This window comes from Apaloderma vittatum, unplaced genomic scaffold, assembly GCF_000703405.1.
Source record: "Apaloderma vittatum isolate BGI_N311 unplaced genomic scaffold, ASM70340v1 scaffold6017, whole genome shotgun sequence".
Lineage (NCBI taxonomy): Eukaryota > Metazoa > Chordata > Aves > Trogoniformes > Trogonidae > Apaloderma > Apaloderma vittatum.
The window spans coordinates 6,955-32,189 of NW_009727716.1; the positions used below are offsets into that span (position 1 = coordinate 6,955).

Sequence of the window (25,235 nt, forward strand, 5' to 3'; positions counted from 1 at the left end):
GCAAAGAATAAATCTGGCTTTCACCTTGAAGAACAGCAGTGTGAGCCTGCAAAAGTCAGCCAGCACTGATGGACCATTTCCATAACGCCAGCCCGACAGACAACAGGTTAAACCCTCACTCGTTACTAAACGAGCTCACATGAACTTTACAGCAGCGTGTGCTATTTCGGGAGCACTTTGCACCTCCTGTGACAGAAAGGCTTGGGGGAGGTTGTTCTGACAAGAGCTGGAAGGATTTCCTCAGCCGAGGAGCAGGGATGAAACCCAGCTCTGTGTATGCAAGGCAGCAACAAAACGTGAAGTAATGTGCTGAAAGGAGCAATAGGGCATTAATTTTTCTGTGTTTGCTCAGTAATTAAAATCCATTGGTGGAGATGTTCTTAGGTCCTTACAGCCTCACAGGCACCCTTCAACCACACGGATTCGCTTAACCTATGCTGGGAGTCCCACGCAGGGAGAGTGCAAGTCAGCGTGGGTCTGATTTTGGACAGACAGACCAGTTGTTTATTTTTTCCCCCCATAAAAGCCAAAGCACAGCTGCAACCACACAACCAATTGCCGTTACACAAACCCAGCCACGCGACGCCGAAAGAGCCCCCAGCAGCCCGCTATTTTCGCCCGAGTTTATTTCTAGAAATAAGTTTGTACAAAAATTGATACTCCGTAATACAATCGTCTATCAAATATGACAGATGAACATTTGTCTTTCGAGGCAAGATTCCAGGAATGTGAAGTACCGTCATCTTGCGTGGAAGAAAGGCACGTTTTGAGCTCAAAATACACTCAACTGATCCGTTGAAAAGGCAGGTCAGACATGCAAGTAGTGCAACGTTTCAGATTTACACATAAACACATTGTACTCTGAAGAAAAAAATCTCACTACAAGCAGTGTTAACATCCACGTAAACATTTTATAAACACTTTTAAAAGTCACTCACTTTAGATCCTATGGGTGAAAAGGCTAATCCTTTTACATTCACTGGATGGAATATTTAAAAGCCATCTTTGGGCAGAAGTTACTCCTGGCTTTCCCCAAATGCTTTTTGGATTCAAAACACTTCCACGAGTAGTCCCACTGGACTGATCCCACCAGGCTACCCTAAAGGTCTGTAACACTTGGGACATGACTGCACCATCCCACCACTCCTAGAACCTGACCTTGGAGCTTTGTAGCCACGAAGGAGTCCCCTGTTTCCAGCTACACGCCTCTGTGCAAGCAGCAGCTGGGACAGACCTACTTCTAAACCAACATTCAAAACCGAGGTGGTGGAATTGCAGCCACCAAAGTGTCCACCCCCCTACTCATCGAGGTCCACCAGACTCATCTCCTTTGGTTTCCTGCACCATCTACAGTAGGTGCCACACCAGGGGGGTTTGTGGCTCGTGCTTTCCGAAGGGGCTTTCCCAAAGCAGAAATGCCCTTGTGCTACATCAACGTATCTCTTGTGCAAACATCACCTGTAATACTGCTGTCCCGGTCAGATCCGTCTGCTGCTTTTTTGACCGAAAACCAGATGGATCCTACTCTCCCAAAATAGCTTGTGCTAGCGGGTACAGTAGCTGCAGGAACTCTTCCAACCCGTTGCTGGCAATTCAACAGCGTTATAGAGCAGATCACAAAAGGCAATCACTTCCCCCATCCAAATCCTCGCAGCAATGGGGAGTTGTGGTTTGGGTGGTTTTTTTTTTGGATAGAAAGACATTTGTCGTGGGATTTATCCAAAGTAAAGCCTTTTTTCTTTTTATTAATATTATTTTTTTAAAAAGTGGCCTAGCAATACTTTAAACACTTCCTTTGAAGGACACATATACCCACACACGTTTTCAAGTACACGATGACAGCTTGGACTCCTGGAGAAGATGTGTTGATTCCGAGAGAAGGAGGTGCTGCTGAGCCCGTCTCTTCAGTTGACTTCCAAGACCTCAGTCTCTGGCAGGCCAAATTTGCTCTTGTACTTGTCAAAGAGTTTGATCAGGGAGCCCACGTATATGCTGTGGTAGAAGTCTACTTCCTTCTGGGATGGGTTGTCAATTTTGGGGATGGTGATGGGCTCCCCAACTAGTTAAAAACAACAACAACAAAAAAAGAGATCCACATGTTAGGTTGAATGCTCTGTACAGCCTGGAGATTTGTCGTCTATGACAAATAGAGGTCAACATGTCCACCCTGGCATAGCACAGCTTGCCATTAGAGCAGAGGTTTGCCCAATTTCTTCCAGTTTCACTCGGCTTCCACTACTAGGATCCTCATCGCATCTGCAGCCATACCCAGATCTGTTTTACCTACACAAATGCCAGCAGAGCCTCTGGCTGGGAAGTCCCACCTCCTTCTGCTTACAACAGGGTGATAAATCTCTCTTTGGTTTAGAGGAACTAAGACTAAAAGTTGCAGTTCTTGGGTGTTTCTTTATACATACCACAAAATAAAAAAAAAAAAGGCAGAGAAAGGTACTTTTTTGTCCTCTGCCTCACAGCCTTGCTGCTGTGGTTTGGAAGATTCAGTAGTAAAATTTATGGCCAGTTTTAAGACTCAGCTATCAGACAGCATCACACTGCCAGTCCTTGGAGGTGGTCAAGGAGAGAAAGGGCAGGCTCCTTTTGAATTTAGCCATTTAAGACCAGGTGCTGGTCTTGATGTAGCAGCTACAGCTCACTTGCAAAACTGGCTGGCAGTAGAGCACGGTGGAAGCTTTGTAACCTCGGGAAACTCTTCTAGCCCATTCTCAGCTATGCCAGCATGTTTTATATAGAAAGGAAAACACAGTTTTACAGTCAAGATTCCAAGACCAAGCAAGAGTAGGGGTATGGCCCAAGTATGCTACTACAATAAAGCAACACAAAACATGTTTCTATCAAGACCTTACCAACAGTAGTGATGGGCTTGGAGTAAGGTAACAACCCCCAGGTGTTGGAGGAGAAGAGGCCACGGCCATGAAAGATGCATGGAGCAAAACCAATGTGCTTCTGAAACTTCTTCTGAACCCATCTGCCCCAGGAACCCTCCTCAAAGATCACCTGCTTGTACACTTCGTTCTCCCCAAAGGAGTAGACAGGAACCAAGTCCGCTCTAGAGAGGTGGAAAGAAGTTAAGAATCACAGAATGATTTAGGTTGCAAAAGACCTCTGGGATCAGAGTCCAACCACTGACCTTACTCCACAGAGCTCACCCCTAAACCATCTCCCCCAACCCCACATCTCAACGACCTTGAAACCCCTCCAGGGGTGGGGACTCAACCCCCTCCCTGGGCAGCCTGTGCCAAGCTCTGACGGCTCTTGCTGGGAAAACATTTTCCTGCTGCCCAGTGTGCCCCTGCCCTGGTGCAGTTTGCAGCCGTTCCCTCTGGTTCTGTCGCTCATTCCTCATGAGAAGAGACCAGCCCCAACCTCTCCACAACGTCCTGTCAGGCAGTTGCAGAGAGTGAGGAAGTCTTCACTCAGCCTCCTCTTCTTCACACTCAACAGCCCCAGCTCCTTCAGTCGCTCTTCATAATATTAATTTCCCAGACCCTTCCCCAGCTCCGTTGCCCTCCTCTGCACTCGCTGCCCCTGTGCCCCTGGTCTGCAGTCCATACCACAGCACCACGCTCACTGCCGTGTGCTCTTCCAGGCTGCACATTCACAGATTTGATTGGCCAGATAATTTTCTGCAGCACAAGGTACTGACATAAGTCAGCCAGTCTTGACACGGTATCACAGATACACTTTTACAAGACATGCAAGGGAACTGTACTGGCAATGGGCCCAAGAAAACCAACCCAGTCAGGCACTGAATATGCTTCCCAGATATTCTCATGTCTGATTTTTGATGGACATCGTATTTCAGACACAGGTGGGATCAGTGGAAATGACAGAGGTTGCACAGGTGATGCCCCATGCAGGTTCCTGACACCTGCCTCTCCTCACCCACTGTCCCGGGCATCTTCCTGCTCCGGGCCAGAAACCACACCAGCACAGGCTGCCCAGAGAGGGTGTGGAGTCTCCTCTGGAGGCTTTCAAAACCCACCTGGACTTGTTCCTGTGTGACCTACTCTGGGTGACCCTGCTCTGGCAGGGGGGTTGGACTAGATGATCTCTAGAGGTCCCTTCCAACCCCCAACATTCAGTGTTCTGATGCTCTACAGCACAGCAAGACCACAGAAAGGAGAATCTGTCAGAGACATCAACTTTCTCAGACGATCTAGCATTCTTACCCGTGCCTCAGAGCCAGTTTCACAAATCCTTTCCGATTTTTCAGCGTCACGGAGTTCTTCCCCGGGGTGCAGTTCAGGGACTCTGCAGCCCCTCCGACCACGATGATGATGGCGTTGCCGCTGCCGTTCTTCGACAAGATGTAATCTATGCTGTCACGGTTCACAGGGCATATACCTGCACATCCAAGAGACACATAAGGGTCAAGCTGCAAGATTAAGACGATCCTGGAAAATCCTGAATTGTGCCTTGATTGCAAGCTGAGTTATCCATCTTCCCTGTGGTCACAGAGGGTTGGGTGCATTATCAGATAACCTGTTCCTCAACTAAATAAACAGTTAAACAGCACTAGACTTGTTCATAGACAAGCTCCACCAACAGCGGCTCTTTGACACTTAATGATGCCAAAAGAAATTGTGTAGGACATCATCTCTCCAAGGAAACTTTGCAGTAGAAGTTGGTTTACCCTTAGGGGTAAAGCTAAGCAGTTGTACTATTTCAATGCATGAGAGTCTGAATTTGACCAGTTCCTTCATAAAACCAAGCAGTGGAGTAGGTTGTCCTTTGGGAGGATGCTTTAATGATACCAAAAAAAAAAAAAAGTGGACAAGCCTTTCCAAGACAGATCTATTATGGATTAATTTTAACAATAATTTATTTTTCCAAGCTAACATTTCAAGATGTTACATGGTAAGAGCACAGTCCTTTGCTGTCCTGGGAAGGATGAGATGTGTCAGAGTGCTCAGGTAAGTCCGTGCTCCAAGATGAATGTCTGGGAAGGTCTTTCATCCTGTCCCACACAGAAGAGGATAGGACTGGACTACTAGTCACAGCACTTCAGCTTTGCAAACCAATCCCTAAAGCATCAGTCCCCACACTCCAGGTATTTACCACTTAGCCTAGTGAAAGGGATTGCCTTTAATTTCTACATTGCTCTAAAAATGCTCTGCTCCTAAACTCATGCTTTAATCCTGAAGTCATTGCCAGAGCTGGCTCACATCTCACATTTTTGGCCAGGAGGAGCCAAGGAAACATGAGATGTTATCATTTACATTCCCATCCACGCATGTCTGAGCTGTGTTGGGGTACTTCAGGTCATTGCACTAAGAAAGGCACTACCACACAATTTAATTTTAGAAGCTGATTCTGCACATCTCATGGTAGACCCAAGAAGTAAATGATGAATGGGTCCTGTGGAATCGCACGGGGCGAGTCTGCAGGCCTTCACGTGTATCTGGGCATCAAGGTCAACACCTAATCCCAGCTCCAGACCAGAGAGGAGCAGATCTTACTCGAGATGGATCAGATAGATTTGACAAAAATAAGTCATTTCTTTCAGTACAGCCACATCTTTCTGACCATGTTTCCTTTGGAAGGCTCGGACTGTGCTTGCTGCTCCATAGATCAGGCAGAAACCTCCATACTCCTCCCATTCTCCACACCAAGGATCACTTTGACTATGCAGCCCTGGCTGAGAGGTCAGCACAGATTTATGCTCAGGAATTTCACACTTGTTAGCAGAAGGAGATTATGTCTGCCCTCAGCAGTGAGCATGGAAATCCTTCCTCCAGAAAATGCAATGAGACTTGTGGACGAGTGGTAATTGCCAAATAGCGCTCTTCAGCACATTTACACAGTACACAGGATTTTCCGGCCACCTCTTCATGCCTTAGAGGATCCCCGTTGCAGCTCTAATCTCTGTTGAGCTATAAAACATTGTAATATGCAACAGCTGGTTGTAAGTCAACTAAGCATGTGCATTGGTACAGTAATATTGGTTAGGATTTACCTTAACATGGCTCATCCCCAAAACAAAGGAACGAAGGAGCTATCGACACTTCCCAAGTGATGTTAAAGCCATTGTAGTGACACCCTTAAGCTCCAGCGTAGGAAAGCAAAGATAACTTTCTGAAAACCTTAATTTATCTTTGTCCAAAACACCCATAGTCTGTTTAAATCCTAAGTACAGAAGAAGCAGAGTTTCCCACCGATGTAACTGTAATGGTCAGGAACAGCCAAGCCAGCCCTGTCAGCAGTGACGTCACTAATGTCTGCTCTCACCTTCTTCCAAAAAAAAGAGGGAAGCAGCTCTGACTGGCCTCAAGAATTGCTACCCCAGTCCTCTTGACCAGATTGAATGTATTATGTTTTGGTTTTTTTGAGGGTAGTGGTGGTTTTTTGGGATTTGTTTGGTTTTGCCTGATGTTGCACAGGAACTTAACACATTAACTACTTTTACAGACACAATAGGCTGGAAAGCAGGTCCTGACTTCTTGGGCACCGCTGTCCTATGGAATTCGCAATTTAAGGGAATCACAGGCTTCACACAGCAACTTCCATCTGGGGCAGGAAAATAGAAACTAACCTGAGATACCACCCTTCCTAAGCAGGGACAAACACCTTCTCCGCACCAGATCGGGGCGGTTTTCCTCTCCCTTACCAGATTAAGGCAGCAATCTTGGAAACAGTCAGGCAAGTCAGAGCCAAGTACAGCTACTCCTATCCTTTCCCCAGCTACGACTCAAGGTTCAGCCAAAAATATTACAGTGAGATACCTGTTTTCAAGTCATTTATTGGTGAATCTGTTCCAGGAACAGCAAACAGGGCACTGGGCTGTTCAATTCACGGTCTTTAAACATCACTCCCTCATCTCTACCTAAGCAAGGGACATCCTCACCTCTGAGAAAGCTCAGGCCATGCAAGAACACTTTCTTCAGGCTGTCAACACTGCTTCCTCTGGCCAGTCATGTGCTACAAGCCCTCCACATCCTTAAAACACTGGAATCCATTTGAAAAGAGCTATTAATATCATTCAGCAAATGTACATCACTGCCCCTGTGACCCATCTTTTCAGGGAAGGAGCTCTTCTGAAGAGCTGAAACCACGCAATACCCCAGACTCTTTACTCCTGGCAGGCACCTAAAACTGTGGTTGAGTGAAGAGGGCATCTGTCATCACGGTAAAACCCAGATGCATGACAATTCATGTGGTGCTGAGTCATGGTATTCACATTTCAAAAGCTAATGAGCACTTCATGTTTTCACTTAGTCATAGAATCATAGAATAGTTTAGGTTGGAAAAGACCTTTGAGATCATCGAGTCCAACTGTTAAGCCAGCAACGCCGGGTTCACCACTGAAAAACGTCTCAAAACACCACATCTATGCACGATATGTAGATGATTTTCTCCAAAAATCATCCTCTCACCAACATTTCAGGGCTCATGATGTCATAGCAACTACCTAAACTTCCACACAGCTGGATCTGCCCTGGAGCCCATCTATCATAACCCCATCTAAAATTGTAGGAGTGGCTCTTCAGAAAGAACGAGATTGAATGTGAGAGGCCGTATCATTTGAGAGTTTTGTTTAGTCTGACGTCTTCATCTACCAGTACCTCCTCCTGATAACTAAGACAACTTGTTCCTGTGTCTCTACCTTCCTCACCCAGAACTACTGATGCCAGATGGCTTTACTATGCCTTTGGACAAAAGTATCCTTGACTTAGGGGTGAATATAGAAGAGCAAGAGTCCCTAGAGACACATTTATTCACAGCTTCCCCTTGACAACCACGTGAAAACAATGTCTGGGTGATGCTACCAGAGAGAAGTGGTTACATAAGCTTCTGCCACAGCTTTTCCCTTAAGAGAGGGGAAGACAGCTCAGGCAAGGGCACGAGAAGGAACACTGTGTGTTTGCACTTACCGCCAGACATTAAATAGTCCCTCAAAATGGGCATCCTGAAGTTCCCAGCCAGGGTAGCAAGGTACGGTCGGATCCCAGGGAATTTCTGGCCGACACCTGTGGCCTCTGTGCTGAAGTTGCAAAAGGCACCCAAGCCCATGATGCCGTGTGGATGGTACCCAAAAATGTAATTCCTGGTGGTCAGCAGATTATGGGTTTTAACCAGCTGCGAAAGAAAAGAGTGAGATCACATGAAGACAAATATTTCCAGGTAATAAAAACAGAGGGGAAAAAATAAAATCAAAGTCCCCAGGTTTTGTCTCTCTTTGAACCAGGGAGAACAGCTGAAGAGCTGAGCTATGGTCTATCCTGGATTTCAGAGGCTGTGGTAAGAGCAGCCACTTAGACTTCAGCTCCCCAAGCATTGGGAACAGAATAAACAGGCTGATCTTAGCCACAGAAGGCTGCCAGCCAAACAGCAGTAGGGGTTGGATTGCAGTAACCTGTGCCCTGTTTCTCTAGTCCTCCCTGAAGTATTCTTCCAAGTCTGAACCAACCAAGTTCTTCATGGCCCTGTAGCCACAGCTACGCCTCCTTCCAGGCTCTCTCCCAGCACATTAGTGGCTCACATCCCAGTGTGAGGGGAGGAAAAATAATAAAAATCAGTGTCCCATAACAGAAGGAAGTTTGCTTAATACTTGAAGAAAAAGGCTCAACTACTTAATATGCCTGCTGGCCACTCTCCAAGAGTAAAAAATATGCAGAAGGGTGGCTTACCACTGGCAACTATCCCTCCTTTCAAAAGCTTTTAGAATCATAGAATAGTTTTGGTTGGAAAAGATCGTTAAGATCATTGAGTCCAACCATCGACCCAGCCCTACCAAGTCAGCCACTAAACCATGTTCCTAAACCTGACATCTACTCAGGAACCACGTCCCTAAGCACCACATCTACATGTTCTTTAAATGCCTCCAAGGATGGTGACTCCATCACTGCCCCGGGCAGCCTGTTCCAGTGGTTAACAACCCTTTTTGGAAAGAAATTTTTCCTAATATCCAACCTAAACCTCCCCTGGAACAACTTGAGGCTGTTTCTTCTCATTCTATTACTCGTTACTTGGGAGAAGAGACCGACCCCACCTCACTACACACTCATTGTAGGGAGTTGTAGAGAGCGATGAGGTCTCCCCTCAGCCTCCTCTTCTCCAGCTGAACAGCCCCAGCTCCCTCAGCTGCTCCTCATCACACTTGTTCTCCAGACCCTTCCCCAGCTCCGTTGCCCTTCTCTGGACCCGCTCCAGCACTTCAATGGCCTTCAAAAAAAAGTGAGGGGCCCAGAACTGAGCGCAGGGCTCAAGCTGTGCCCTCACAGGGGGCAATCCCTGCCCTGCTCCTGTTGGCCACCCCACTGCTGACCCAGGCCAGGACGCCGTTGGCCTTCTTGCCCCCCTGGGCACACTGCTGGCTCCTGCTCAGCCCCTGCCCCCCAGCACCCCCAGGGCCTTTTCTGCCGGGCAGTTTCCAGCCGCTCCTCCCCAAGCCTGTAGTGTTTTGTTCTGCCCTACACATCAAAGGGTCAACAGGACACCTCAAGCCATCCATAGCAGTGCTCTGATTTCTGCAGGACATCATAAGCGTATCGGTCGGGGGTTGTGCAACACTCTTAAACATTTACTCATCTGTTTGCACAGCGCAGACACTCCAGAGCTCTCTTAGAATCACAGAATTGCCCAGATTGGAAAAGACCTTTAAAATCATTATTAAAATCCAATCATTAACCTAACACCGACAAGTCCTCAACTTGCAAAAGCGCTCTGTCTACTTAGTCTTAGCCATGCACAGAGCAACCTATGCCCCGATACCACTACTGCCAGAGGATTTATTTTTTTTTATGTTCTAAGTAGCAGCAATGTCCCAGGCATCAAAGCATCTTTCCCTGGCAGTCCACAAGCAGTCTGAGGGATCAAGTGTTTGGTTGGTTTTTTTTTCCCCAGGCTGCAAATATGCCAGTTTTTGCTGACTGCAACACCCCAGCAGCTTTCAGATCAGGTCAGGACCTACAAGCCCCAGTCACAACTTTGGTGTGAGGTGCTAAACAACTGCGCTCCATCCCTCAGAGGTCACTCTATGTCAGCTCCTATAGGAAAAAACGCAGCTTTCCAAGATGTCACATCAGCAGCTGGCAGCTAGCAGGCAGGTCCGTTTGGTTGAATCACGCTACAGGGAGCTGAAGTGCCATTGCGACACGCGGAAGCAGCGTGCCCAGAAATTTGATTCCCTCCTCCTCACGTTCCCATCGCTCTCCCTAGACGGGGCCACAGCTCTTGTGTTATTCAAGACAGCAGCTACGATACTGGCATGACACAGCAGCGGGTTAAGCAAGTTGACTGCCCCTCTCCACACTTTCCTCTGGCTTTGAGGTCATGCAGGGCTCCAGGAAGCGTGTGCAGATGGCTTGGGTCACAGTAAATTTGTAGATGACCATGGCCTGCGTCACACCAAGTCATCCTTTCCCTTCTTGTCTGTTTAGTAGATGACTCAGCTTTCACTCCCCAGGGTGAGAGAATTGTCCCTTGACCAGTTTGGACAAACAGGGCTCCCAGACTACGAACTACTCTCCAGGAAAGACTCCAGAGGGGAAAAAACCAAAACCAAACCCAAACCAATGATATATTAAGCAACCCCTTAATCTGTCAGCTCTTGCTCAGCTGTAGGGGAGACTCAAAGCCTGGTGGCTAAGACACACGTGGCTTGGTTGGACCAGGAGCAGACACTCCTCCTTAGAGCTATGGTCAGAGCAGGGTGGTGGTTTCCAGGCTCCAAGTCTCATCTTTTACCTACACCCAGCAACAGCTCTGTTAAAAGGAAGCTGGCTGAAATGGAAGGTTTGCCCTCATGGCTCTGGAGCACAAGGCATTCGCGAGCTGAGCTTGGCAGAGTCATGCATCTGCTCTCAAATCAGAAGACACGTTGTTCTGCTGTCACCAGCCGTGGCAAGGAGCCTGCTCCAGCCCCTCCACCACGTGCGAGGACACCCAGTTCCCAGTGGAGCCCATTGCTTGCGTACCTTGTCCTAGCCAAGCTTTAGCCTTATCGCTTTGTCCTTCCTTTCCAAGACCTCCTGTTTATGGAGGTGTGGGGTTGGTGACATCCACACTGCTTGCACAAGCGGTGCAGGACCAAAGTGAGGGGTGTGCAGGGAACCAACTCTCTTGCACTCCCGCCCATGGCAAGGCAGAAGTGATGTAATCACTTATTTCTAGTCTCAAGACTCTGCCAGGACTGAAGTTGGACCTTCACCCCATCACACCAACACGCCTGTTCCCAGCTGCTGCCCGAGACCAAACCTGTTTCAGTGGGAACAAAGGTCCATCCATCTGCTCTTGTAATAACATATTTCTTTAAACAGCTCTAAACCTGCCTACAGATGCAATAAAGCAATGCAGTAAGAGTTCAAAAAAAAAAAAAATTAAAAGTACTGTTAATATTTAAATGCCAGATACACCAGAAGGACAGTACTGCCAATTGTATTTGTAGGAACAGGATGAGCAAGGAGCACATTAAAATGTCAAGAAGGGGACCAGAAGAGATGCTGCTTCTCAGCACCAGGAGCCAGCAAAGAGCAGGAGGAGAACGAGCAGTCGGGTGGGTGCTCAGCCTACCTGTAAGCCAAGCAGCACAGTGACCTCAGAAGCACAGGGAAGGCAGAAAGTCAGAGCTTGTGCTGCAAGATCGGAGCAGCAGTAGGGAGCATATTAGCTTGCAAAGCAACCAAACCGTTGCAATTAGCTGCATCACACCCAGCAGTGCTGTGGAAGAAATTATCTCACCTTCCCAGCAGTGCAGGCTGGGACCTGAAGGCCCCTCCAGGCTCTTGGCGTTACCACTACACCACAATGAGGGAGCAAAAGCTTCCCTTTCCATTCTGTAAGACACCTACGACAACAACCAAGGATAAGCTTTGCCAGGAAGCCAGCCAAGCCGCGGAGTGCAAGGAAAGTGCTCGCTGCTCGGCAAAGCTGAGCCGAAATCTGCAGCCCTTGCTATCAGAAGTGCCGTTGCCTATGGAGATAAGCAGTGGCAGTGCTGACATGCTCAGGTGATGGCTTCTTTACCTGAAGAAGACCTTTAGATTGTCACACTCCCCACATGACATGCTAGGATCAGCAGGATGTGCTCGGGGGGCCGCTGGGACCTCGCCTGCCTCTGCAGCATCAGGGTTGAGTTGAGCCAGGCACAGAGGTTTGAGCTTGAGCTCACACCTGCCAGCTCCAAGGTAAACCCTGGCCTTCAGATCTGCAGCCACTGAGGACATAATAATAAAGCTTGGGCTTTACCTGGCAGTTCAGCACCAGGATTTAGCTCACTGGGAGCTTCCTCAGCTGCTTCATGCACTGCTTAGCTTAAAACACTATTTGCAAGGCCAGCCACTAAGCAGCAGACAAACTTAAGCTTCTAGTGCCCTAAAATAGCTTACTGCCGTCAGAGGAGCTGCATGAAGCCCTGGTGAACATGGAAAACCTCTGCTCACGCTGAGGAATTGAGATAGATTCAAACCAGTTCCTAAATCCACCTGGCATTATAAAACACGACCTGAATACCTGAATCTCTGAAAACCAGTACAATAGTCTTACTGGTATTTCAGAGTGGGAGATGCTGCTGGCTCAGGTGGAGATCAAGCATAATCACCAAAATGCAATAAAAATACCGGAACAGGACCTGCTTCTCATGCAGCTATGCTAATAAAGCAAGGCAGGTAGGGCTGTGGAGGGATGCAGCAGACCTAGCCACAAGTTCTAGCACACAGTTCTGTCAGAGGTCGATACTGGTGGCATTTAAGTTTGCCCAAATCTAGCCTGGACCCTCAAGACTGAACTCACACCAGCCAGGTACAAGGAAACTCTGGCCTTCAGATCTGCAGCCATCGAGGACATTATATAAAGATGTCTCCCATCCTGAGTTTTTGGTGCTGCAGCTGCCACCCACTGGGACCTGAGGCCCAGTACCTGGTCAAGTGGCCTTAGGGTTTCGGAGAAATTCTGCAAAACCTTTTCCTATTTATTTCCTGCAACAGGAGTAAAATCTGAGCTCATCTCCTAACACAGATAGCACCGGTGTCCATACGACTGCAGCTGGCCCAGCTCTTTGTGCAGAGCTTGCAGAACCCAAGTTGAGCATCACAAGCCCCACTGGCGAGATCTGCCCTCGCAGGGCTCGGTGGACACATGGCACAGGGTGAGGTGCAGCAGATGGCTACACCCCAACAAACCACGAGCCGTGGAGACAGACCAAGCCCTGCTAAGCCATTACACAGCCAGCTCAGGACACAATTGAGGTGAATTTTGCAAACGGAAGATTTAAACAAGTGATCCTCTCTAGACCACTCTCCTTCTCGACTGAAGACAAGTGAAGAGTTTATCCAAGGAGTTGTCCTGCTCCTAGGAAGTTCAAGCCCAAGCCATTGTGGTGGTTGGTACAGCTCCTTAAAAGAGATAATATTCGTGGCTCACCCTGTAAAATCAGTTACATGACTGCAGGCAGCCACCTCTAGCACCTGGCAGCCCCATGATGCCTGAGGCAGTTTTTAAGCCTCCAGCTGGCCAGTCCCCCATAGCAGGTGCAGGAGTTACCCCACAGAGGTCAACCTTCACATTCTGCCCTTTGCACGCCATTTACCAGTGGATTCCGTAAATCTTGCACAACTCTACCCCTTTAACAACAAAGGAATTACAGCCACAAGGGGTTCTTGCAAATGGACTGCGTGAACTAGCAAGCATTTACTTAAAAACAGCAGTTGTGTTTATCAGCTCAAACTCATCTCTAAACCTCTGTGACCAGCCCAACTGCTGGACAAACCTCCAATATCTACAGTGAATCCAACCTGCATGGCTGGCACAGAGCACGTTTCCATGAAGAAAGGGGCTAAATACACCGTGAGTGGTTGCAGAGATTCATAGAACCATTTAGGTTGGAAAAGACCTTTAAGATTGAGTCCAACCACGATGAAACAAGATGAGCAACCACTTGCGATGACCTCTTGAATCAAGTAGCCGGGAGAAATTAGCCCATTTTAGCCTTCGGTAACACCAAGGCAGAGTTTGTTGAAGTACTGAGGACTTTTACCAGAAGATGACACATTTGAGACACATTTGAGACCCATCCTCAACACTAGACCATGCTGTTCTCCCTTAGCTATAAGACCTAGGTTGACCAACCACTTGCAGCCTGTGCAGTTATAATATGTTCTTCCCTGTGCACCCACACTTGCCAAGAATTAGCTGTTTGCCGGCAGCACCTTGTTCAGGCACCTTGAGAGTTCAAGTGACTTTGAGAAGGAGGACTCCAGCCTACACCGCTTTGGCTTCCTGCTGGAATTGGATTCCCTACTGCTTTCTGACCCATCTCAGGCATGGATAGCTCTTCAAAAACCATGGCAAGGTCCCTCCCTTGAGAGGTTGGTCCCTCCCAATCTCTCTCAGGCTGAATCAAACTTGCCAACAGCCTTACACAATCGACCTTTCAGCTGTGTGTCCTTCCAAAGAGGATCAAGTTCCCTCCTAGCTGAATTTGGCCCTTGCTCTCTTCCAAGCCCTTCAGCTAACTCTGCACTCCCAGAGCAGGCTGGCAGCCCTGTCCTCTGTCAGTAACATGTCTGAACTAGCAGGGAAAATACAAAGAGAAGGCGAGGAAGTTACAAGCTGGAGAACTGGAGGTATTCTCCCTGCTGGAAACCCTCCTTCCCTAAAGCAGCAAGGCTTCAGAGCCGATTTCACTGTTCTCTGACGTGGTGGGACCTTTGGTGCAGAGGGTTCCCAGCTACTCTTACCCAACACACTGCTGCCCTAGGGTCTAAAAGGAAAACAGACCAAAACTGAGCTAGATCTACCAGAAGGGAACAGAGGAAGGGCCAGGCACAACACTGCTGAAGCACAGAGGAGAAGTTGGAGAGATGAACGGGCAGCCGTACTGCTCCAGGGCAGATTGTCTCAAGAAGTCTGGTGATGAGGCCATCGAAAGCAGCAGCTCCTACAAATCATGATGTCATCACTGGGGAGGCATTTCAGATTTTATATCCACAGCTGCTCCCAGCAGTAGTATGGCAATGGTAACTCATGTCCTGCCTACAGTTCAGTGGATGGGTTCAGTGGGTGGGCTAGTGTAGGTACGTCTTCATCTCCACCGGGGTTATTACAAGTTAGTCTAAACCAGTTAAAGTCCCAATACATAAACTGTTACTTACTCTTATTGGAAAATAATCCCTGAAGTACCTCCATATAGCCCAGTTTCTCACCCATTGGGATCTCCTTCCACCTGAAGAGAAAGAAAATGATGTTTTTAAAGCTCTTTCCACACAAGTGCTCACCAAGAAGCCTAGAGGACTCCAGGTAGTTTGCTGTCTCTAGAGAGAACTCAACAATTTCATCCCTTTAAAGTGAAACACCTGGATCTTTCACTAAAATCAGGGGAAACCATCCATGCTCAGGACTTAAGGGTACTTCATTGAGGCCCAACTAAAAATTCAGGGTTGAATCTAACTTGATAATCTGTTGTAGTTGAGCAACAGACAATCCAAGCTAGAAACAGCTCATCCTTTGCAAAAGGCCAAGATCCTGGATGATTTCAGTGGTCTGGAAGCGATGGAGAATTGTACTAATCTGGCTATGAAAGGAGTTGCCACCAAAGCTGGTTGCCATTGCTGTAGTGGGATCTCGGAGCTGATTTCTACAGGGCGTTCTCTGAAATAACATTTTCTCTTTGATTTGCAGCATCACTGGCTCCAGAGTAGATCTACGTCTTAGAGCCATACCACAACCTCAACCTTGCAGGAACTGGAGAGGACAGCAAGATCTCAAGTCTTTATGTAGATCCTAAGCCTTATAAATACATTGCTAAAAGCCAGCAAAGGCATGATATTGGCAAACATCATCTTGTGTTACTCTCAGCACCAAGAAAACCTGCGGTCACTGCTTATGCCAAGGGCTGACATTTCTACCGCTCACCGACTAATGCTTTGGGTCAGTGATGCAGCCAAGTCCCACCAAGAAGAGAAGTCACCCGTTATAAGGAAGTGTCACTTTGGCCAAATATGAAGGCAGGGACACTTAAACAGCAAGGATCTGTTCTGCAATATTTACCTTTCTTTGGTGTATTCCAGTCAAATACCAGCCAGGCTAAATATAGAGCAGCGATGGCCCAGCAATCTGTGCACAGTATGTACATGAGGATTAAGGTGCAAGCAATACCTGGATAGGACCAAGAAAGAGAAGAAAACAAGATTTCATCAGGTTTTGGTCTGCATGTACACTTGCAATAAGAGCCCCTTGCCTTTTGACCCTTCTCTACTGAAGTCTTATGCTCCATCTGATGTCATTAATCCTCAATTGAATCTGATTTCCCTAAAAAAACCCCTTATGTAGGACTGAGAGCTTCCTCTAAAGCTACCTGCTTCAAAATACCTCAACCTCCTCTTTGTGGTTTCTCTCCAGGTAGGGCGGCTTCTTCACTAGGCAATGAGCATCAGGATGTGGTCCACACCAAGGGGTTTTCTTCAACAGCTACACAAATCCTTCACATGTTACACCAGCTCTATGACAGCCATCCCACTGGGGTTCCAGGGATCTCACTCACACGATATCACCATTTTAGAACAAATTAAATCAGCAAGAAACCACAAAATTTGCTTGACTGACTGCAGCCAGCATCTTTCTTGAGTTTAAATATCAACAGTACTAGAGAGAAAAGCAGCCCGAGGCTTCACATAGCAGAAGGACCCAGGGACAAAAAGTCTGGTCTAAAAAAACCCCACTTCTTGCCTATTTCTGATACCTCCTGGAAGGTGACCAAACCAAGAGGAAGGCTCTCCTGTTGCAATCAGTTACATCAGTTACCAGTTGCTCTAAGAAATTTCTTCTCTGTGGACATCATGAGTAAGATAAGAGATTTCCAATTGATAAGAGTAAGATAAGAGATTTCCAGTTCTTTCTTGTACACTAGATACAGCCAGCAGCTAAACAGTGGGGTTTTCCAGAGCTCCTATGTTTTTCTAGAGCAAGGTAAAGTCATTTATTGCCAAAACATCAAAACACACATGTGCTTTACATTATCCACACAAGCCATGAGCTGTCCTGCGGCAGTGCACATCCAGCAAATAATGCTTATGTAAAAGTTAACAATTTTGCACTAAAATTCTTCTAGAATTAAGGCAAAAAAAGCTTTGCTTTAGGCTAAAAGGTGTTACTTACCCATGATAAGGAAAGTGAGGACCCATTGCAGCACAGAGATGATCTGGAGTTGTTTCTCTACTTTGGACTTAGACAGCCAGAACAAATCCTGCAGAGCCGAAAGAATGCTCGATCCTGTGCCTAAGAAACAACAACAAAAAAAGAAGTAAAGTTACATTTGCACACTGAGCACAGATGGCAACGCTTTCCTTTCAAATAGGTTTTAAATCAATGGCCATGCAGTTTGCTTTTAGAGCAAGGCTTGGCAAATATTTTCTACAGAGTTTAAGCATCCGGGGGGGGAAGGATTGCCATCTGCAAAAAAAAGAATCACTTAGGTTGGAAATGGCCCTTAAGATCTTCAAGGCCAACCAATAATCCAGTGATGCCAGGCCCGCTACCAACCCTTGTCTCCACATCTCACATCTTGAACACCTCCAGGGATGGCGACTCCACCACTGCCCTGGGCAGCCTGTGCCAGGGCTTCACAACCCTTTTGATGAAAAAATTTTACTAATATCCAATCTAAACCTCCCTTGGTGCAACTTGAGCCAATTTTTTCTTGTCCTATCCCTTGTTACTTGGGAGAAGAGACTGACTCGACCCTGCCACAACCTCTTTTCGGGAAGTTGCAGAGAGCGATGAGGTCTTCCCTCAGCCTCCTCTTCTCCAGCTAAACAACCCCAGGTCCCTCAGCTGCTCCTCATCACACTTGTTCTCCAGACCCTTACCAGCCCTTCTCTGGACACTTTCCAGCACCTCAGTGTCTTTCTTGTTGTGAGGAGCCCAAAAGTGAACACAGGAATTGAGGTATTTGGAAGATACTGGAGGGGGTTAATGGGCAGCATCACTACCCACCTGAGCAAGCCTCTATCCACTTGCCCATAAAAGTTCAGAGGACATTAGCACCGTGCTCCTAACTGACACCTTTGCTTCAAACTGCCAATTCCTGGAAGTGGTGTTTGATAAGAGAAGAAACCAGGAGCTCACCATGAGATAAAGATCAGCTGTTGGGTACCCCAGGCTGTTACACATCAGGCTGTGGTCTGAATTATTGCTCATTCACCCTTGGGCAGGTCTGTTGCACAACTCCTAGGTGTGTGTTCAGGGGAAGCTCTGCGCTCCAGCCTTACACAGCACGGCCCCAGGGCAGGTTGAGCAACACCTCAATCCGCAGCTCAAAGGTGAAGAAAACCATTGCCGCCTTTCTAAAGCAGTAAATGGGGAAGGAATGGGTTGAAAACCACTCTTCTGGAAGCTTAAATTATTCAAACGAGGAGAAAAACAAGTTAAAAAACATGAAGGGAAAGACTTGATTTCTGTATGAGGAACCACCCACTGCAGTGTTTGCCAGTATGCTCAACCACCTCCAGAAAGAAGCACTTACAAGTGGATTTTCTTTCAATTCTCTCAGTTACTTTATTTTACAAGCACCATTACTGGATGAAATGCCAATCAAGCCTCTGGCCTACCAGGAGGTGTGTTTACACATTTCCTTCTCTGTTTAAGCATCAACCTGTTACTAGAAGGGATGTGATGGTGCTGAGCAGCAATTTTATGAAACGCGTTCAGTCCTTGCTGTTGCTGGCAAGACACGATGCTGCTGGGCCTCACACAGTCAAATAGAAGCGATCAAAAGAGATTGTTCTCTAGACAGAGGCAAGTGACAGAGCTTTTGGCAGTTTTGACAAAGAAATTTTCACTGGTGCATCCTTTAAGCATGTGGAAACATCTTTGCAAGCTTTACTTGCTGACAAAACCGCTCTGTTAGTTTTGTGGCTTAAATGGTGTTTAAGAAGGGCAGCAAATAATGTTAAACCTGCACACAGTGCTTACACTGACAGCTACGTACTCCCCTGAGTGTCTTCTGCTGGTCAAGGGCATCAATGAGGAGCGACGTGAAAGGCTACAGACTAATTCTAGAGCCAGCCCACCCAGCTCAGACCCTTGGCTTTGCTTGGTCTACACTGAATGAACTATTAACAACCCCAAGCAGACCAAGTTTTGGTCAAGGATGGATTACGTCACTGCAACTGCCAGTAAACTCAAGCCTGCAGCACTAACCCAGCCTAAGGCAGCAGCTGGAGTTGAAGGCAGGGTAATACAGTACGATAATACAAAGAGGGAATTCAGAAAGTATCTCTCCCATTTTGGGGGTGAGACAGGAGAATGTGTCAAGTTAAACTGTCACTTTGGCACTCATTTCCTATGCCAGAGAACCCAAGCAGGAAGACTCAGAAATCCCATGCAGAAGCTCTTCACATTTGGCAGTAAGTCCCCAAATTTCCTGTGACAGCGGTCACAGCCTAGAGGCAGCTTTCTACTGCGGCTCGAGGAACTTGCTCTCCCCAGAACCTGGCTTACAAAATTGCCCACAAAGACCTCACAAAGTCTGAGGACTAGAAGATACTAGTTCAAAGGAAGCTTTTAGCAATAGTGGCCTCACTGCTCATATCTCTACATCCTCAAAATAAGCCAAAAGTCTTAGAGATTATTTGCAATCCATAACAAAAGCCCAGCCCCATGTAATCTATCCTCCCAGCACCTGCACTTACACTACCAAAACATCTTTGGATTGATGAACCCAACACTCCAGCCTTGGATCAGCTAAATCCCTAAACTCTTCCCCTCCAAAGAGAACAACTGTTTGTCCCTCCAGACAAGAATTTGTACTTCAGCATTTTCCAGATGCTTTAACAAATCGTAGGCATTGCGAGCCCTGTAAATAGACTGGTGTTGGGTGACATAAATCAACCCCTCAGCTTGTTTCCCAAACCCCATTAAGCTTTTTGTGGTAAAGTTCATCTCTTGTGGACAGTGGGAAGGCACAGGTTTGGCAGAAGGCTCTGAGCAGGCATCTGAGCACCTGCCCTTGGACAGGTGGTGTCCTGGGTCAGTTATCTGCTGAAAAGAAAAGCATCCTTTACAGAGATCAAGATTCCCAACACCAGAAAACCAGTAGTTACTACAGGCTGAATAATATTAATAGAATCATAGACTCATTCAGGTTGGAACAGACTCCAGGGATCATCAAGTCCAACCACTGACCCTACTCCACAGAGCTCACCCCTAAACCATCTCCCCCAACCCCACATCTCAACGACCTTGAAACACCTCCAGGGGTGGGGACTCAACCCCCTCCCTGGGCAGCCTGTGCCAAGCTCTGACGGCTCTTGATGGGAAAACATTTTCCTGCTGCCCAGTGTGACCCTGCCCTGGTGCAGTTTGCAGCCGTTCCCTCTGGTTCTGTCGCTCCTTCCCCGTGAGAAGAGACCAGCCCCAACCTCTCCACAACATCCTGTCAGGCATTTGCAGAGAGTGAGGAGGTCTCCCCTCAGCCTCCTCTTCTTCAGACTCAACAGCTCCAGCTCCTTCAGTTACCCTTCATAAGATTTATTCTCCAGGCCCTTCCCCAGTTAAAGACAGGAAAGTCACCCAGTGGCAAGGAACAGGACGGTGGGAATGGGCAGAGGTGTCACCTGGCAAGTGCACCTGCTTGTGCATGGTCTACTTTTGCACCAAGAACATGCACACCCCAGATGGACCCAGTGCATCAACCGCAGGCTGGGCAATTATAGGTTTTAGTGCTGAGACAGCCATTTCCAGCTTGTCCTGAGCTTGCTGTTAATCATATCAGACCTAACACCTTACGTGTGGAACCTCCATGCAAGCCTGGAGGTTCCTTTCTCCTTCAGCTGTAGTAAGCTACGAGGAATTTCTGGGAAGATCCTCCATAGTCTGGAGAACCAGGCTGGCTGCTGGTGGCAGAGCTCTGACAAGCCAGAAGAAATGTGATTTTTGGTCTCAGCTACAGCTACACTGTCACTGGGGTTCAGGTCTTTAAAGAAAATCCTTCCTTTCAAGGACTTTCCTGCAGGTCCTCACCAAGCATCATTCACATATTAAAAACCCAAAGGAGAGTTAGGCGTAGCAGAGGCAATTTCTCTAATTTTCAGGGAATACATTAGCTTAATATTTCCCATGGAAATATTGTGAATCCTCAAGAAACCCAGACCTCCATCTTCTACTGCTGGAGACAGTTGCTTATCATGTGCTGGCCACCCTGCACAACCCCTGGAGTGTTTTCCAGTTCAAAGGAAGCTTCAGTGACATTATCCAGCTGTCTCCCTACTGGTGATGGGCTTACTACACTTTTATCATTTAATTCCACCACCCATCCAATGCAGGAGATGCTACCAAGGAGATTCTGGAGTCAAAGAACGTTTTGTCCAAGCATCCAACTCATGCCTGCAACACAGACTCAGCTAGGGACACAGCACCTGGTGCTCTTCCAGCACAGTTTATTTCAAATAAAGTACTCAAGCACCACGATTTATTTAGGCAGGGAGGCAGAACCAAAGGTCCCAGAAGTAGAAATAAACAGGACTTCACATTTGGGCACCAGAAAACCCAGTTGACAGCACTTAATTAAAAAGTAGCCAAATAGATTAGCTGAGAGGAAGTAAAAATGTTACAGATACTTAAAAATGCATTGAAAGCTTGTTAAAGCCCGGCTACTTTTTCAAGACAATTAGCATGTTAATTCCTGGCCAAGTGTTGTATTGCATCACAGAGCTTATTTAGAGGAAAACCAAGCTGGATCCTCCAAAACAGGAAGTGCAAATGGACATTTTTGAGTTACATATTTGGCAGAGAAGTCAACACTGGAGGCGTGACAAAGCCAGATTTAAAAAAAAAAAAAGACCAACACCGGGACATTTTGGGGGACCCAGCCCCCACCCCATGCAGGAGCAGGAGTCAGCACGTCGAGCTGCTACATCAGGTGTGACATCTGTAAAACCCCTTGAGCAACACAAGTTATTTCGGGCCTCGGGTTTTGTGAGATGCCCGTCTGCAGTGCACAAGCTCTCTCCATCTCCAGCTTTGTGGTTAGCGGTACTAGACAGTGAAGCACTTGTTAGAGAGTAACAAGTCACCAGCACGGGGTACAGTTATCCTGCCCCCGTACACTTCGCTCATGCCCTAGGAGGCTGCTCAATAATTCCATGTTATCTGCAGTGAAGAACGCCTACGACTGGAGGTCGACAGCTTAGTTAACAGGGACATGCGACAACATTTATTTCAGCCCCTTTAAAAAGAGGCTGGGGTTCTTGAGAAGCAAGTAAATCTGTTATGACATGTATCTTGTGTTAGATCTGCTTGCAGCACTGATCTTGACCTTCAGTCTTGGCAGTCGGAGCTGTATGTGGGTCAAAGTGATGTAACCACGAGGGTAGACTCAGCTGCCCTAGGACCAGCCAACAGTTTGAGATTCAAGTCAGAGAGACTTAATAGCTCAGGACAAGGGAAAGGAAACCACCCTGCTACATCTCACTCTGTGCCCAGGAGAAGCACATAGGAGCTCTAAAAAAAACCTCAGTGATGACCAAGTCTGTTCCTCTATCTCCCCAAAAGTTTCAAGGGAAGACTCAACAACACAGTTAGCAGTGATGCTCTACTCCCCAAACAGGAGCCCCTCAGGTTCCCCCCTAAGCAGAGGTCTGCCAAAACCTCAGGGGCAGTGTAAAACCAGCTCCAAGGCAAAGGCAAGCAAAATCATCTTCTTCACCTCAAACTTCTGCACGATGAAACAAGATTAGAAAAGATACTTCAGCAAAGGACAGCCTTTAAATGCTCTGACCATATGAACATCCTTCCAGAGGAGAGCAGAGCATCTTCCTGCTGCTCTGCCAGATATAAGCAGGAGAAGGCCTGGACAGACTAGGGCTGAAGCAGGTGAGGTCAAGATGAGGAGTGAACCACCCCTCCCACCCACGCAAGTCATTGCTCCAAGGTCTGCTCTGATTTTTGCAATACGGGTCAGTGGGCAAGAACGTTCCTCTGCATATAGACAGGGATAGAGGGGCAGACAGTCCAACTTTTTTTTTTCCTTGTTTTTAAATAGCATAGGGGGTTTTTGCTCATTTTTAAATAGGATAGGGCTTTTTCGCTTATTTTTAAATAGGATCAGACTTCCAGGTGAACTGAAGCACTTGGATAAAGCCAGATGCCAAGACTGAAGACTAAAAGCATGAGCCATTCAGACTCTCGCCCCACAAAAGTCAGCCGCTTTTCACAGGCAACATATGTGGAAAAAAGTGTTCAGGGAGATAGGAAAAAGAAAAAAAGTCTAGTGGGTTTGTTGTAAAATATCCTATGTAGCGGGGGAAGTTATCTAACACGATCAAGCAGCATGTGATGTCCCAGGCGTGAATGGCTGCACCACCTCACCTCTCCCCATCTTTGATCTGCAGGTTCCCACGTCATCATCCCCAAAGCCCAGCATGAGTCTCAAACTCCTCTGGCAGGCACCTGCTTTTTGCTTTGAACAGGCAGGCTTTGAAGCCGGTCCCTGTGCCTTTTTTTTTGGCCTGTGACATGCTACAGAACTGGCAAGGGGCTGCGTTGGTGGATGCTGCAGTCACCAAGGCAACATCTCCCATCTCCCCCTGCAGAAGCACGTGAAGAAATGAGTAAGGAAGCACAAATATTGCTGCAAGACCTCCCACGAGGCACCTCAGAGGAAAACTGACCCGAGGAGAGTTAAGACAGCTTTCCATCGCTAAGCAGGATTATCTAGAGATGAGGCCAATCACTGTCCCTAAACCACACTCCATTTTGAATTATGCACATGTCCTAGATCCATCATTAACATGCCAGTGCCAACGAGGTGGCCACTGAGGTCTTGGGTCACCCTACATATTTTATAGGTCTCTGAATGATTTATTCTCTGTACTTGGCGTGCAGTTAACTCGCAATTTAACAGCTCACATGCTGTTGATTCAAGTGACCTCTCTAGACTCCAAAACATCGCTCGTCTTTCTGCTAGTTGTACAAGCAAGCTAAATTCCTCTAAGGACAAGGTCTGAGCATGGGAAACACATGCAGATCTTTTCCCTAGCGGGTTCATCACCAATCCTGTAGATCCAGCTCTAACATCAGCAGGCACCACATCTTTCTGACAGAGATGAGCGCCTGCACGCAGGGCCCAAGAGCTTAGGGGTTAATTCACCAGGTTCAGGTCCTCTGAGCTCTGCTAATGATTTCCTTAATCAACAAGCCATTTCACAGGTCTCTTCAGCCCAGGAGGAATTAGCAGTTGGCTTTTCCAGGGCAGAAAGCCTCTCTCAACACAGAGGAAGAACAACCACTCAAGGACACTCCACAAGGCACAGGGTAAACTGTTGTCCAAGTGCATTTTTCCTGCAAAGCCCCCTCTAAATGAGAGTCCTGACACTTCTCTAGACGAGCTCCATCAAGCCAAATATTTAGACTTGTTGAGATCCTGCAAGATGCTTTTACAAGCACACAAGGGATCTTGCTATTTTGGATTTCCCATATGGCCCCTCTAAAGTCTTTAATCTCCATGTTCCAACCTGCAGCAGCTCTGCCCGTGATGGGCGTCAGCCACCAACACCCAACCTCCTCTTCTCACCAAGGAAGTGACTTTACGAGCACAGAGGGCTGTAAAAGCAAACTTGGCTGTACCTCCCCACAGAAAAACCTTCCTCGCACACTGAATCTTCAAACTCATAAACCAAGGACAGGTAGCAATTGTATTTTTCCCCCCTCTGTCGGCGTGGGGAACAGAGTGTTTCAAAATAAGGCTGCAACGCTGAATTTTATCAGTCACACAGTGCTGATAGAACTACTACGCTTCCCTTCCTACCATCACAAGGAAAAAAAAAAAAGGCTCGTTTTTAAGCAAGTGCCACACGCCAGCGTGCAAACTCACTTAGATAAACCAGAGCCGTTTGCAACAGCTTCAAGAAAGCAGCGTGAAATCCCTCCAAGCTCGCTTAAAAAAGCAAAACCTGCGCAGCAGCGAGCTGTAATCCTCACCCCTAAGAAAAGCTGCAGCCAGCCTCCTCGCCATTGCACACTGCTTCCCCCCTCCTCCTTAAATAACCACTCCTGCAGGCAGGAATAAGATAAGAAAAAAATAAAATAAATTAATGTTGAGCGTTTCGCTGCTGCTTCCACCCCGCCCAGCACCTTGGACCGCCGGGAGGATGCTCTCGCATCGCAGCATCTCCTGGATCCAGCTCTAATCCCCCTCAAAACCCCCCCCGGGTACCTCGCAGCACCCCGGAATAGGCAGCGATGATGGTCTTCATTGCGGAGGGAGGGTGTCAGGTCCCGGC

At 47.4% G+C, this 25,235-nt stretch overlaps 1 protein-coding gene across 1 annotated transcript; it reads right to left on the minus strand.

Moving 5' to 3' along the window:
- Positions 1 to 1,750: 1,750 nt before the first annotated feature.
- On the minus strand, positions 1,751 to 25,235 carry DGAT2 (diacylglycerol O-acyltransferase 2). Its single transcript, XM_009873765.1, has 8 exons — positions 25,169 to 25,235; positions 17,113 to 17,232; positions 16,006 to 16,113; positions 15,111 to 15,181; positions 7,893 to 8,097; positions 4,191 to 4,365; positions 2,865 to 3,067; positions 1,751 to 2,059 (listed from the first exon to the last, which is right to left on the minus strand). The coding sequence occupies exons 1-8, from the start codon at positions 25,206 to 25,208 to the stop codon at positions 1,905 to 1,907; spliced, it is 1,077 nt and encodes a 358-aa protein (XP_009872067.1). The 5' UTR covers positions 25,209 to 25,235; the 3' UTR covers positions 1,751 to 1,904.

Bases quoted from the DNA above. Each gene is read 5' to 3' on its own strand.
- DGAT2 (XM_009873765.1), bottom strand. From the start codon at position 25,208: ATGAAGACCATCATCGCTGCCTATTCCGGGGTGCTGCGAG. The intron at 17,233-25,168 runs GTACCCGGGGGG...GTTGTTTCTTAG, and splicing joins CTATTCCGGGGTGCTGCGAG to GCACAGGATCGAGCATTCTT. The intron at 2,060-2,864 runs GTAAGGTCTTGA...GTTTTTAACTAG, and splicing joins CAAGCCCATCACTACTGTTG to TTGGGGAGCCCATCACCATC.